The following is a 14,393-nucleotide window of genomic DNA, read 5'->3' on the forward strand; positions in this document are numbered from 1 at the left end:
TTTTGTGGGTGTGCAGTCTACAGACAAGGGAATTCTGATTGGATTGTAGGGCGAAGAGAAAGCTGCTGTTTTAATTAACTAGAAATAGATGTTACATGATTTGATAAAGTATTAATATGATGGAAGAGATTGCCCTGTCAGCTTTCATAGTGAAAGAAGAGGCATAGAGCATACCTGCCCTCATCAGTCAGGCACTGAGTATAAAAGTCAGTGAGTTATGTGGTAGCCATAGAGAGCACTGATTAGTCCCATCTGGTCACTACATTACAGGAACCATGTGGGGCTTTGCAGAAGATGCAGAAATGGTTCACCAGGTTTGAGTTTGAAAGCATTAGCTAGCAGAGGTTAGAGAACTTTTTTTCAGTCGGAGGTTTAAGGACAACCTGTCAGGAGTATATAAAATTATAAGAGGCTCAGGTAAGGTAGATAGTCATTTTCCCATCGTGGAAATGTCAAGTACTTCAGGATATAGCCTTTCAGTGAGGGATAAAGTTTAAAGAAGATATGCAGGGCACGATTTTTACACAGAGTGGTAGATACCTAGAACTTGTTGCCAGAAGAGGCAGATAATGCAGCGATGTTTTAGAGGCTTTTAGACTGACTCACGGTCATTAGGGAACAGGCCAGGTACAGGCAGATGGGAATAGTTAGATTGCATCGTGGTTGACACAGACATTGTGAGCTGAAGGACCTGTTTCGTTACTATAATGCTCTGTGTCTGATGTTCTAATTTTTATCTCGCAACTGCGGTCAAGAGGTAGAGAAACCAATCAGTAACGTAATCACTGGACAAAGTGGTACTGAGCATTGCGGTCCAGTGCAAGATCATAATCTGTAATGGAGAGATTTGCACCGGACACGACTGACAACGAGAACGTATGCTGTGAAGGGACGAAACGGCGCCGGGAACCACTGTCTGTGAAGCACAAAACTACGCGGTACAGAGCCATGCTGGGCAAAGGCGTCAAGTAAGATGCGTCCTGTACCGGGGTAGATCCACTTTGGGAATTACAAATGACAAACTGGAAGGCTTTGGGAACTGCTGTCCCCGATGGGGGGTGGCGCCAAGGCTTTGACAGTGCAGTGATGGTCTGTGCTGTCCCGCGGCTTCTAGTCGACGGACAGTAAAACAAAATGCACCGTGACAGCGTGTCGTGCTGCGGGAGACACATCACCGTGCCTGGGACCGCAGTCCTTCTAATCGCTGTCAGGAGGGAGCAATGCAAACTTTACCAAGACAGACCCGTGACAGAAACACAGGGACTGTTAGGGCACAGTTCCTCCTGAGGAGCACGGACTATGTCAGGACAGACAGTGGTATGCTGTTAACGAACTGAGTCCCTTCGGTCTGCTCCACTCTCCCCCCAGCCACCCACTCCACGGGGCTCTGTGGTATCTTGTTCCTCTGCTCAGCGGATTGTCGGAGGCCAGTGAAGTATCACTCCGCGCCCGAATATAAAAGCTGGCCAACGCGTTGCCATTTGCCGAGTGCCTGGGGATTGCTTGTACACGTAGCGCTTTGTGTGTGCGCGCGCCGGTATGTATGTTGGGTATCGCAAGATCACTGGAAAAATTGGAAGGAGTTTGAAATGCAGAATGAAAGAAGCGGGTGGAGAAGAAAGTAGGAGGTTGGATTGAGTGGGTGGGAGGTGGATAGACGGGGGTGGGCAGGGAGAGGTGGATAGACGGGGCACGGTCTTTAGAATTGTGGAATACGGGCAATTTCGGCGCCTGTTGGGACTAGTGTTGAGAATTGCGAGGTTGGCTGGTGATTATAGAGGAGACAGTGCTGATTGTGAATGTTGGGTGGTGAAGAAGCTTTATGAGGTTAAAGACTGAGTTAGAGGAGAAGTCCTTTTGGGCCGTTGTGTTCAGGCTTAGATAAGGTTTGACTGCCTGGGTGAGAGGGTGAGGATGGGGTGCAGGTGGAGATGTTTGAGTGTCTGGCAGTGGTGTGAAAGGTGGACAGTGGGATTACTGATATGTCTGGTGGCAAAGTAGGAGCTGGAAACTCCACTGTACTAAGAAAACAATGTTAGTTGGTCAGGAAGCTGGAAGCTGTCACCAATGGAGCTGCTCCAAAATAATTGTATTTTGCAATCTTTCCAACTATTTACTGTCTTTTTCTCTTAGGAGAATTTGGAAGCTGTCATTGCTAGTGGCATCGTTGTCCCATGCTTTGCCAAGTTCTTCATTTTTGTTTTCCTTGCTTCTCCCCCTCCCCCACAACTTTTCTGTTAATTCCTTGCTTAAAAAAAAGTAGCTGTCCAAACCGAACATTTTAATCAAAATTAAAGTTGAATATAAGTCTTGGTCAGTTTTTGACTGAAGTCCACCCATTATTGTTTGCTGATGCTCGTTTATACATATTTTAAAAATAATTTTGTATGTGGTAAATGCTACTGAAACCTTCAAAGTCAAATCCTGGCAATGTCTGCTTCTTTGAATGGTGACTGGGAGAGATCCTAGCTTGGTACAAGGGTCCAGATACCAACAATGACCTCATGAAGGATTCTGTTGCCTGTCTCAACACAGCTGGGAAGTCATCTCCTTCCAGGAGAGCAGGGATAAAGAGTAGGTTATAATTATTTCTCCCAAGTGTGTGGAGAGCCTTCGCTTGATGCAGAGGGAAGAGTTTGTAAATGGGTTAAAATTTTTTAAAAAAGAGGTTCTGCAGGGAAAAAGACAGTAAATGTTTGGAAAGATTGCAGAAATACAGTTATTTTGGAGCAGCTCTATTGGTGGGATTCAATTTTCTTTTTCCATTGTATACCCTCTGAAATTAGAAATCAAAAAGCTAATGAACAGTGGATTTGCAGATTTGAGTGGGTGGAGCTGTGATTTCTGACATCCTATGGAAACATCCTATGGGAAGATCCTGTGTAGATGCTGCAATTGTGCATTCTCTTGGAACAGCTCATTTCAGGCCCAAGGTCTGGTTGCACATGCAGCCTTTATGAATGGATCCAGATCTAATGATGTCTGCCCACACATTTAAGTGTTAGAGAACTGGAGCTGCAGCTGGATGACCCTTGACTCATGTGGGAGAATCAGGAGATGATGCTATTGATAGGAGTTACATGGAGGTAGTCACCTTTAAATTGCAGGTAGCTGGGTGACTGTCAGGAGAGAAAGGAAATAAGGCAGACAGTGCCGAATATTTCTATGGCTGTTCCCCTCAATAGCAGGCTTAAAACCATATGTCATAGGAGTGGAATTAGGCCATTCAGCCCATCGAGTCTGCTTGGCCATTCATGGCTGATCCTGGATCCCACTCAACCCCATACACCTGCCTTCTCACCATATCCTTTCATGCCCTGACTGATCAGGAAACAATCAACTTCTGCCTTAAATATACCCATGCTCTTGGCCTCCACCACAGGCTGTGGCAGAGGATTCCACAGATTCACTACTCTCTGGCTAAAAAAAATTCCAACCTAACTCAGGTCTAATAAGTCGTCCCTCAATTTTGAGGCTATGCCCTCTAGTTCTGGATACCCCCACCATAGGAAACATCCTCTCAACATCCAGCCTATCTAGTCCTTTCAACATTTGGTAGGTTTCAATGAGATCCCCATGCATTCTTCTAAGTTCCAGAGAGTACAGGCCCAAAGCTGCCGAACACTCCTCGTATGTTAACCCCTTCATTCCTGGAATCATCCTCGTGAACCTCATATTGTTTGGCTACTGTTGGGTAGCATGAACTATCAGAAGAAAGTTGCAGTGACCAGGTCTGCGCACAGTGTCTGGCTTTGTGGCTCGGAAGGGAATGGACGAATGGAGTGCAGTAGTGATAGGGGACTTCGTGGTTAGAGGAGAAGACAGGATATTCTGTGGATGTGAATGAAACACCCTGATAGTATGTTGCCTCCCAGGTGCCAATGTCAGAGATGTCTCAGATCAGGTCCACAGCATTCTAAAGGGGGAGGGTGAATGGCTGGAGGTTGGGGTACATATTGGTACCAACAACATAGCTAGAAATAGTGATGAGGTCCTGAAGAGAGAATGTATGTAGAAAGCTGAAAGGCAGGACCTCAAGGGTAGTAATCTCTGGATTGTTGCCTATGCCACACATCAGTGAGAGTAAGAATAGGATGATTTAGCAGATGAATATGTGGATGAGGATTCGGTGCAGGGGGCATGTGGAGTAATGCAATCATCTTCTGCTTAGGTGAACCAAGGCAGAATTTTTCCACTTGTATAAAACATTCTCCAAATAGGATGGACTGTTAGGTGTCTTATAGGAAGAGATAGGTTAAGGTACCAGTCATTGCCATGGGTCAAGAGTGTGATGATGGGAGGCAGACTGGCTTGGGTCACTCAGAATAGGGTATAGTGGTCTTAAGAGTTTGCAGCACTGGACAGCAGAAATCCAAAGGTGAGTCTGACTGCAGGCTTCACATGGTGCAGTAGGAGGTGGTGACTGATAACACACTGGAACATTACAATGCTTTGATCCAATTGTTCAAAGAGGCAAGTACACGAGACCATCTTTGTGTTGTTTGTATTTTAATTGATAATTTAATTAATCTTTATTATTGAAAACATGAGCCCAGAGATTTTGGTTTAGTGCATTTATGATTTTTCGTAATGAGTGATGTAAAAACTTTTATTTCACCATGCAAATTTTGACCACCAAAGCAATATCAATGAGTTAACATTCTGTTTTCTCTAGGTCTGATAAACTCATCACGCAATGCTTGCAATTGGTCTTGTATGTCGATATCATGGAGCTGCAGCTGCTAAACTAGCAAAGCTCACATCCATCCAGCAAAAATCCTACCTTTCTTCCAGTAATAAAACAAACGGAGCAGCAGTTGAGAGACAGAAACACTTGTCAACTTGGGACAGGTTTGGGAATTGGTTAAGTGACCCAGTTGTTCTACCACCCCGAATAGTAAATCTTCGAAGTAACAAGTTTGCCAACATTGGCTATGCAAGTCAGATTGGAAAAAGAAGGGGTAATGAAGATCGTTTCAGTATAGTTGAGCTCTCTGATGGGCTGTTCTGTGTTGCTGTCTTTGATGGACATGGAGGGACTGATGCTGCTGAGTTTTGTTCCCGATACATTGGACATTATATTCAGTAAGCAAATATCTATTTCTTAACAGTGCCTGTATTTTTAATAAACTTAGGTGCAATTGGGTAATTTTCTTTTAATATTTTTAGACAGAATCTACAGTCAGAAGTAAATTTGGAAAATGTCTTGCTGAAATCTTTTCTTCAAATAGATAGTGACTTCACAGAAAATGCTTGTGATTCAGGAGAAGGTAAGTTACAAAATTCTGTACTTAATTCTGTAGTTACTAATATCTGGAATGTAGCATATATGTATAATGAATGAAATGACTTTTGTGTGTGAAACTTTATAGTATTTGTTTATTCCTCTGGATTTGAAAGCACAGTCTAGTTTGAGCATTAACACTTTGGAGAAAGATTTGTATTAGTGGCATACTTGCCACTACTTCAGGACATCACAGAGTGCTCTACTGCTAACAAAGTGTTTATTTCTCAAAGGTGTAGTAAGGTATTGACAACACAGCAGCTAATATATATTTAACCTCTTTCAAACAACAAAGTGAAAATGACTACATTGTGTTGATACAGTATTGGTAAAGAGATAAATATTGATCAGAATGAAACTGAAAACTCTGTTTTCTCATAAACAGTACACATGGTATCATTTATACTTGCTAGTGAGCAGGACTTAGTATTAATATCTGACAAGAAAGGCCAGGTTTTAACCCAGGTATTGAAATGTTTGCTTTGATAATTCTCTGAAGGGTGTTTAATCTTGCTTTGATTTCCTGTTGTCTTTATTTTCATGTTTTGTTTTAATAATTGCTTTTTATTTATCTTGGTTTTCTCATGGGCTGTGGCTATCCAATGACTGACCTATCCTTGCAGCAGGCACTTCCAATGTGGACTACAGTTAGTCAACCCACATTAGCGGTGCTCTGGGTAAACCGAGTAAGGATTGAGCAAAATGGTGCTGGTGAAACACAGCAGCACATTGCGGGCAGCTTGCAAAACTTCTAAATATACTTCTGAACTACTCTCACTGAAGTCTGCAGCCTGTAGTATCTCTTTAAATAATGACTTTTGAACCATCATAACAAACTAGCGATTTCACAGTCTTCTGAAGGACTTGGTGGACTTAACTCTCAAGCATGCAGGTACGGCACGTTTAAGTGGACCATGGCTGAAAGAAAGATAGGATGGGAGGACTCCAAGCCAGACTAAAACAAAGGGGTATAACATTTCTTCTACCCAGTATCTTAGCAAATGTACAGTCGCTGGAGAACAAGACTGAGCACCTAAGAGCACGATTGCTGTATCAGAGGAAAATAAGGAATTGCTTTGTTAGGTGTTTCATGGAGACATGGCTCACTCTGGACACACCAGATTTGGTGATCAGACCTGAAAGCTGCTTAATGCACAGGGTGGACTGGACTGTTGAAATGGAGAAGGCAAAAGATGAGGATCTGTGTTTTATGATAAACCTTGTTGTGCTCAAATGCAGTGGTCTTATTGCACACTTGCACCCTGACCTGGAACATTTAATGATTAAGTGCTGACCATTCTACTTACCAAGGGAATTCTCCTCCGTGATCCTGACCACAGTTTATATACAGTCAAAGGCTGATCTTAAGCAGGCACTCAAGGTACTGAGTCCTGCCATTAGCAAACAAGAAACAACCCACCCTAACACCTTTCAAATCATTGTCGGGGACTTCAATTGGGTTTGTTTGAATAAATGTCTGCCCATTTATCATGAACATATTCAACCACTGCTATACTTCGATTAGGAATGCCTACCATCCCATGCCCAGACTGCATTTCAGGAAATTTGTTCACTTGTCTGTCCTTTTACTTGCATACAGGCAGAGGCTAAAGAGCAAGGCTGCAGTAGTAAGGACAACAAAAAGCTGGTCAAAGAAGGCAGAGGAGTGTCTACGGGATTGCTTCGAGTCAAGAACTCATCAGAGAATCTGAGCAAATACACCACAGTTGTTTGTACTTCATAAAAACGGTTGTAGACAAGTCAGTTCCCACAAAATGATTCAGAGTCTTCCCCAACCAGAAACCCTGGATGAACCATGAGATCGGCAATCTGCTGACGGCCAGATCAATGGCATTCAGGTCTGGTGACCAAGTAAAATACAAGAGGTGCAGGCACGGTATCTGGAAAGCCGTCTCGTGTGTGAACTGGCAGCTCCAGACCAATTTTAAATCAGTGAAGAATGCTCAACAGCTGTATCAGGGTTTGAATGCTATCTACAAAGAGACATAGGTGACAACAACCTCCCCCTCGTACCCCATCTGTTACTTATTTTTATACACACATTCTTTCTCTCACTCTCCTTTTTCTCCCTCTGTCCCTCTGAATATACCTCTTGCCCATTCTCTGAGTCCCCCCTCCTTGTCTTTCTCCCTGGGCCTCCTGTCCCATGATCCTCTCGTATCCCTTTTGCCAATCACCTGTCCAGCTCTTGGCTCCATCCCTCCCCCTCCTGTCTTCTCCTATCATTTTGGATCTCCCCCTCCCCCTCCAAATTTCAAATCCCTTACTCACTCTTCCTTCAGTTAGTCCTGACGAAGGGTCTCGGCCTGAAACGTCGACTGCACCTCTTCCTAGAGATGCTGCCTGGCCTGCTGCGTTCACCAGCAATTTTGATGTGTGTTGCTTGAAATTCCAGCACCTGCAGAATTCCTGTTGTTAGGTGACAACAAGGTTTTGCCCCCAGATGAGCTCAAAGCCTTCTATGCTTGCTTTGACTGTCAAAACATGGAGGAACCATCGTGAACTCCCACATGCCCCGATGATGCTGTGATTTTAGTATCTGTGGCAGACGTGACAGCATCCTTCAAGGGGGTAAACCCGCAGAAGGCATCCAGCCCAGATGGGGTGCCTGGCAGAGTACTTGTGACCTGTGCTGATCAACTGGCTGGAGTGTTCACTAATATTTTTAACCTCTCGCTTCGGCAGTCTGAGGTACCCACCTGGTTCAATTACACTGGTGCCTAAGAAGAACACGGTAACCTGCACCAATGACCATCATTCAGTAGCTCTTATATCCACTGTGATGAAGAGCTGATTGAGAGGTTGGTGATAAAACATATCAATTCCTGCCTAAGAGCCGACTTGGATACACTCCAATTTGCCTACTGTCACAACAGGTCAACGGTGAATGCCATTTCACTGGCTCATCACTCAACCCTGGAATATCTGTACAGCGAAGATGCATACCCTTAGATATAGAATTAGGCCATTCGGCTCATTGAGTTTGCTCCACCGGTTGATCATAGCTGATCCATTTTACTCTCAACCCCATTCTCCTGCCTTTTCCCTGTGATCTTTCATGCCCCGACTTATCAAGAACCTATCAAGCTCCACCTTAAATACACCCAAAAGACCTGGCCTCCATAGCCACCTGTAGCAATGAATTCCATAGATCCACCACCTTCTGGCTAGAGAAATTCCTCCTAATCTCCAATGTAAATGAATGTCCCTCTGTTCTGAGATTGTGCAGTATGATCCTAGACTCCCCCACTATAGGAAACATCCACTCTTTCAAGGCCTTTCAACATTCAATATGTTTCAATGAGATCCTTCCTTGTCCTTCTCAGTTTCAGGGAGTACAGACCCAGAGCCATTAGATGCTTCTCATATGACAAGCTTTTCATTCCCAGAATCATTTTCATAACCTCCTTAGAGCCTTCTCCAATGTCAACAAATCCTTTTTTAGTTAAGCAGCCCAAGCCTGCTCGCAGTGCTCCAAGTGAGGCCTCGCCAGTGCCTTATAAAGCCTCAGCATTTTATCTTTGTTTTTATATTCTAGTCCTCTGGAAATGAATGCTAACATTGCATTTGCCTTCTTCACCACCAACTTAACCTGCAAGTTACTCTTTAAGGAATCCCACATGAGGACTCCGAGGTCTCTTTGCACCTCAGATTATTGAATTTTCACTGCGTTTAGAGAATAGTCCATGTTTTTTATTCCTTCTACCAAAGTGCATGACCATACTTTTGCTGGCACTGTATTCGATCTGCCATTTCTTTGCCCGTTCTCCTAATCTTTCTAAGTCCTCCTGCAGCCTCCCTGCTTCCTCAACACTACCTGTCCCTCCACCTATCTTTGTATCAACTGCAAACTTGGTCACAAAGCCATCAATTCTGTCATTCAAATCATTGACATTCAACGTAAAAAGAAGCGGTCCCGACACCGACTCCTGTGGAACACCACTAGTCACTGGCAGCCAATCAGAAAAGGCTCCCCTTTTTCCCACTCCTTGTCTTCTGCCAATCAGCTAATGCGCTATCCATGCTAGAATCTTTCCTGTGATACCCCGGGCTCTTATCTTGCCAAGCAGCCTCATGTGTGGCACCTTGTCAAAGGCCTTCTGAAAATCCAAGTACACAACATCCACTGACTCTCCTTTGTGTATCCTGCTGTTATTTCCTCAAAGAATTCCAACAGATTTGCCAGGCAAGGTTTTCCCTTAAGGAAGCCATGCTGACTTTGACCTGTTTTACCACGTGCCTCCAAATACCCCTAATCCTCATTTTTAATAATCGACCAATATCTTCCCAACTATTGAGGTCAGACTAACTGGACTATAATTTCCTTCTTTCTGCTTCCTTCCCCTCTTGAAGAGTGGAGTGCAATTTTCAAATTTCCAGTCATAGTCATATTTTATTGATCCGGAGGGAAACACGAGGAATTCTGCAGATGCTGGAAATTCAAGCAACACACATCAAAGTTGCTGGTGAACGCAGCAGGCCAGACAGCATCTCTAGGAAGAGGTACAGTCAATGTTTCGGGCTGAGACCCTTTGTCAGGACTAACTGAAGGAAGAACTAGTAAGAGGTTTGAAAGTGGGAGGGGGAGGGGGAGATCCAAAATGATAGGAGAAGACAGGAGGGGGAGGGATGGAGCCAAGAGCTGGACAGGTGATTGGCAAAAGGGATATGAGAGGATCATGGGACAGGAGACCCAGGGAAAAGGAAAGGGGGGAGGGGGGTACTGACCTCTACCTTGCCGAGGCACAGCGACAACTCGCGGGTGCCTCCTCTTATTTACCCCTTGATTGTGACCCCACTAAGGAGCACCAGGCCATTGTCTCCCACACCATCACCGACTTTATCCGCTCAGGAGATCTCCCATCCACTGTTACCAACCTTACAGTTCCCACACCTTGCCCTTCCCGTTTCTACCTCCTACCCAAGATCGACATACCTGCCCGTCCTGGCCGACCTATTGTGTCAGCTTGCTCCTGCCCCACCGAACTTGTTTCTGCATACCTTGACATGGTTTTATCCCCCCTTGTTCAATCTCTTCCTACCTATGTTCGTGACACTTCTCACGCTCTTAAACTTTTCAATGATTTTAAGTTCCCTGGCCCCCAGTGCTTTATTTTCACCATGGATGTCCAGTCCCGATATACTTCCATCCCCCATCAGGAAGGTCTCAAAGCTCTCCGCCACTTTTTGGATTCCAGACCTAATTAGTTTCCCTCTACCACCACTCTGCTCCGTCTAGCGGAATTAGTCCTTACTCTTAATAATTTCTCCTTTGGCTCCTCCCACTTCCTCCAAACTAAAGGTGTAGCTATGGGCACCCGTATGGGTCCAAGCTATGCCTGTCTTTTTGTTGGCTTTGTGGAACAATCTATGTTCCGTGCCTATTCTGGTATCTGTCCCCCACTTTTCCTTCGCTACATCGACAACTGCATTGGCGCTGCTTCCTGCACGCATGCTGAGCTCGTTGACTTCATTAACTTTGCCTCCAACTTTCACCCTGCCCTCAAGTTTACCTGGTCCATTTCCGACACCTCCCTCCCCTTTCTAGATCTTTCTGTCTCTATCTCTGGAGACAGCTTATCTACTGATGTCTACTATAAGCCTACTGACTCTCACAGCTATCTGGACTATTCCTCTTCTCACCCTGTCTCTTGCAAAAACGCCATCCCCTTCTTGCAATTCCTCCATCTCCGCCGCATCTGCTGTCAGGATGAGACTTTTCATTCCAGGACGAGGGAGATGTCCTCCTTTTTTAAAGAAAGGGGCTTCCCTTCCTCCACCATCAACTCTGCTCTCAAACGCATCTCCCCCATTTCACGCACATCTGCTCTCACTCCATCCTCACGCCACCCCACTAGGAATAGGGTTCCCCTGGTCCTCATCTACCACCCCACCAGCCTCTGGGTCCAACATACTATTCTCCGTAACTTCCGCCATCTCCAACGGGATCCCATCACTAAGCACATCTTTCCCTCCCCACCCCCACTTTCCGCAGGGATCGTTCCCTATGCGACTACCTTGTCCATTCGTTGCCCCCCATCGCTCTCCGCTGATCTCCCTCCTGGCACTTATCCTTGTAAGCGGAACAAGTGCTACATATGTCCTTACACTTCCTCCCTTACCACCATTCAGGGCCCCAGACAGTCCTTCCAGGTGAGGCAACACTTCACCTGTGAGTCGGCTGGTGTGATATACTGCGTCCGGTGCTCCTGATGTGGCCTTCTATATATTGGTGAGACCCGACGCAGACTGGGAGATCGTTTTGCTGAACACCTACACTCTGTCTGCCAGAGAAAGCAGGATCTCCCAGTGGCCACACATTTTAATTCATTCCCATTCTGATATGTCTATCCATGGCCTCCTCTACTGTAAAGATGAAGCCACACTCAGGTTGGAAGAGCAACACCTTATATTCCGTCTGGGTAGCCTCCAACCTGATGGCATGAACATCGACTTCTCTAACTTCCGCTAATGCCCCACTTCCCCCTTGTACCCCATCCGTTATTTATTTATATACACACATTCTTTCTCTCTCTCTCCTTTTTCTCCCTCTGTCCCTCTGACTATACCCCTCGCCCATCCTCTGGGTTCCCCCCCCCTTGTCTTTCTTCTCCGTGGGCCTCCTGTCCCATGATCCTCTCATATCCCTTTTGCCAATCACCTGTCCAGCTCTTGGCTCCATCCCTCCCCTCCTGTCTTCTCCTATCATTTTGGATCTCCCCCTCCCCCTCCCACTTTCAAATCTCTTACTAACTCATCCTTCAGTTAGTCCTGACGAAGGGTCTCGGCCCGAAATGTCGACTGCACCTCTTCCTAGAGATGCTGTCTGGCCTGCTGCATTCACCAGCAACTTTGATGTGTGTTGCTTGATCCCGAGGGAAATTGGTTTTCGTTACAGTTGCACCATAAATAATTAAATAGTAATACAACCATAAATAGTTAAATAGTACTGTGCCAGGAAATAAGTCCAGGACCAGCCTATTGGCTCAGGGTGTCTGACCCTCCAAGGGAGGAGTTGTAAAGTTTGATGGCCACAGGCAGGAATGACTTCCTATGACGCTCTGTGCTGCATCGCGGTGGAATGAGTCTCTGGCTGAATGTACTCCTGTGCCCACCCAGTACATTATGTAGTGGATGGGAGACATTGTCCAAGATGGCATGCAACTTGGACAGCATCCTCTTTTCAGACACCACCATCAGAGAGTCCAGTTCCATCCCCACAACATCACTGGCCTTGTGAATGAGTTTGTTGATTCTGTTGGTGTCTGCTACCCTCAGCCTGCTGCCCCAGCACACAACAGCAAACATGATCGCACTCCACAGGGATCATGCCAGAATGTAGTTATTCTTAAAATATCACAATCTCCAAAATCTCTTCAGATACCTCTTCATAATCCTGGGGTATAGTCCATCTGGTCCAAGTAACTTATGTATCTTCAGGTCTTTCAGCTTCCCAAGCAGCTCTCCTCTAGTAATAGCAACTGCATTGACTTCTGCCCCTTGACTCTCTCAAACTTCCAGCATACTGCGAGTGTCTTAGACAGTGAAGACTGATGCAAAATACATACTCAATTTATCCGCCATCTCCTTCACCCCATTGCTACCTCTTCAGCATCATTTTCCACCAGTCCAATATCTACTCTTGCCTCGCTTTTACTCTTAATATATCGAAAAAACTTTAGTATCCTCTTTGATATTATTGGCTAAGTAACCTTACTATTTCATGTTTTCCTTCCCTATAGCATTTTTTAGTTGCATTCTGTTGGTTTTTAAAAGCTTTCCAATCCGCTAACTTCCCACTAATTTTTGCTCTGTTATACACCCTCTCTTTTGCTTTTATGTTGGCTATGACTTCACTTGTCAGCCACAGTTGAGTTATCCTGCCTTTAGAATACTTCTTCTTTGGGATGTATCTATCCTGTGCCTTCCAAATTTCTCCCAGAAACTCCAGACATTACTTTCCTGCTGTCATCCCTACTAGTTTCATCCCTACTAGTTCCCCTTCCAATTAACTTTGACCAGCTCCTCTCTCATGCCTCTGTAATTTCCTTTTACTCCACTGAAATACTGATAAATTTGACTTCAGCTTCTCCCTCTCAAACTGCAGGGTGAATTCTATCATATTTTGATCACTGTCTCCTAAAGGTTCCTTTACTGTAAGCTCCCTAATCAAATCCGGTTTATTATACAACACCCAATCCAGAATAAGTGATCCCCTAGTGGGCTCAACCACAAGCTGGTCTAAAAAGCCATCCCTTAGACTCGTTCTACAAATTCTCTCACTTTGGATCGAAATTCAACACCAACCTGATTTTTCCAAACTACCCGTGTATTGCAATCCCCCATGACAATTTACGGATCTTATTGAAATGTATAAAATCCTAAAGGGATTGGACAGGCTAGATGCAGGAAGATTGTTCCCGATGTTAGGGAAGTCCAGAACGAGGGGTCACAGTTTGAGGATAAAGGCTTCACACAGAGAGTGGTGAATCTGTGGAATTCTCTGCCACAGGAAACAGTTGAGGCCAGTTCATTGGCTATATTTAAGAGGGAGTTAGATATGGCCCTTGTGGCTAAAGGGATCGGGGGGGTATGGAGGGAAGGCTGGTACAGGGTTCTGAGTTGGATGATCAGCCATGATCATACTGAATGGTGGTGCAGGCTCGAGGGGCCGAATGGCCTACTCCTGCACCTATTTTCTATGTTTCTATGTTTCTACGTTTAGTATTGCTACCAATCGGAGATCTCACATTGGGGTCTTTTTACCCTTACAGTTCCTGCCCACAACGATTCTACATCTTTTGATCCTGTGTCACCTCTTTCTGAGGATTTGATTTCTTTGTTTTAACCAATGAAGCAATGCCATCTCCTCTACCTACCTGCCTGTCCTTTTGATACAACGTGTATCCTTGGACATTAAGTTCCCAACTATAATCCCTTTCAGCCATGACTCAGTGATGCCCACAATATCATACTTGTCAATATCTAACTGTGCTACAAGATCGTCTACCTTATTCCATATATGTGTGCATTCTAATATAACACCTTCAGTCCTGTATTCACCACCCTTTTCGATTTTGTCCCCAGT

The 14,393-nt window shown here is 44.9% G+C and overlaps 1 protein-coding gene across 2 annotated transcripts in view; it reads left to right on the forward strand.

Moving 5' to 3' along the window:
• Window positions 1–1,448: 1,448 nt before the first annotated feature.
• The window catches only part of LOC140185671 (protein phosphatase Mn(2+)-dependent 1K-like), a 40,757-nt gene continuing 27,812 nt past the window's right edge, over window positions 1,449–14,393 (forward strand). Inside the window, exons 1-3 of one of the 2 annotated variants that reach the window (XM_072239154.1) lie at window positions 1,449–1,537; window positions 4,676–5,085; window positions 5,170–5,270. In XM_072239154.1, the coding sequence (XP_072095255.1) occupies window positions 4,697–5,085; window positions 5,170–5,270 (490 nt within the window). In that variant the 5' untranslated portion in view covers window positions 1,449–1,537; window positions 4,676–4,696. Of the gene's footprint in view, window positions 1,538–1,669; window positions 4,474–4,675; window positions 5,086–5,169; window positions 5,271–14,393 lie in introns of those variants that run through there. The other variant, XM_072239155.1, reaches the window with a different exon arrangement.

Source organism: Mobula birostris, chromosome 21 (genome assembly GCF_030028105.1).
Source record: "Mobula birostris isolate sMobBir1 chromosome 21, sMobBir1.hap1, whole genome shotgun sequence".
NCBI classification, from domain to species: Eukaryota; Metazoa; Chordata; class Chondrichthyes; order Myliobatiformes; family Myliobatidae; genus Mobula; species Mobula birostris.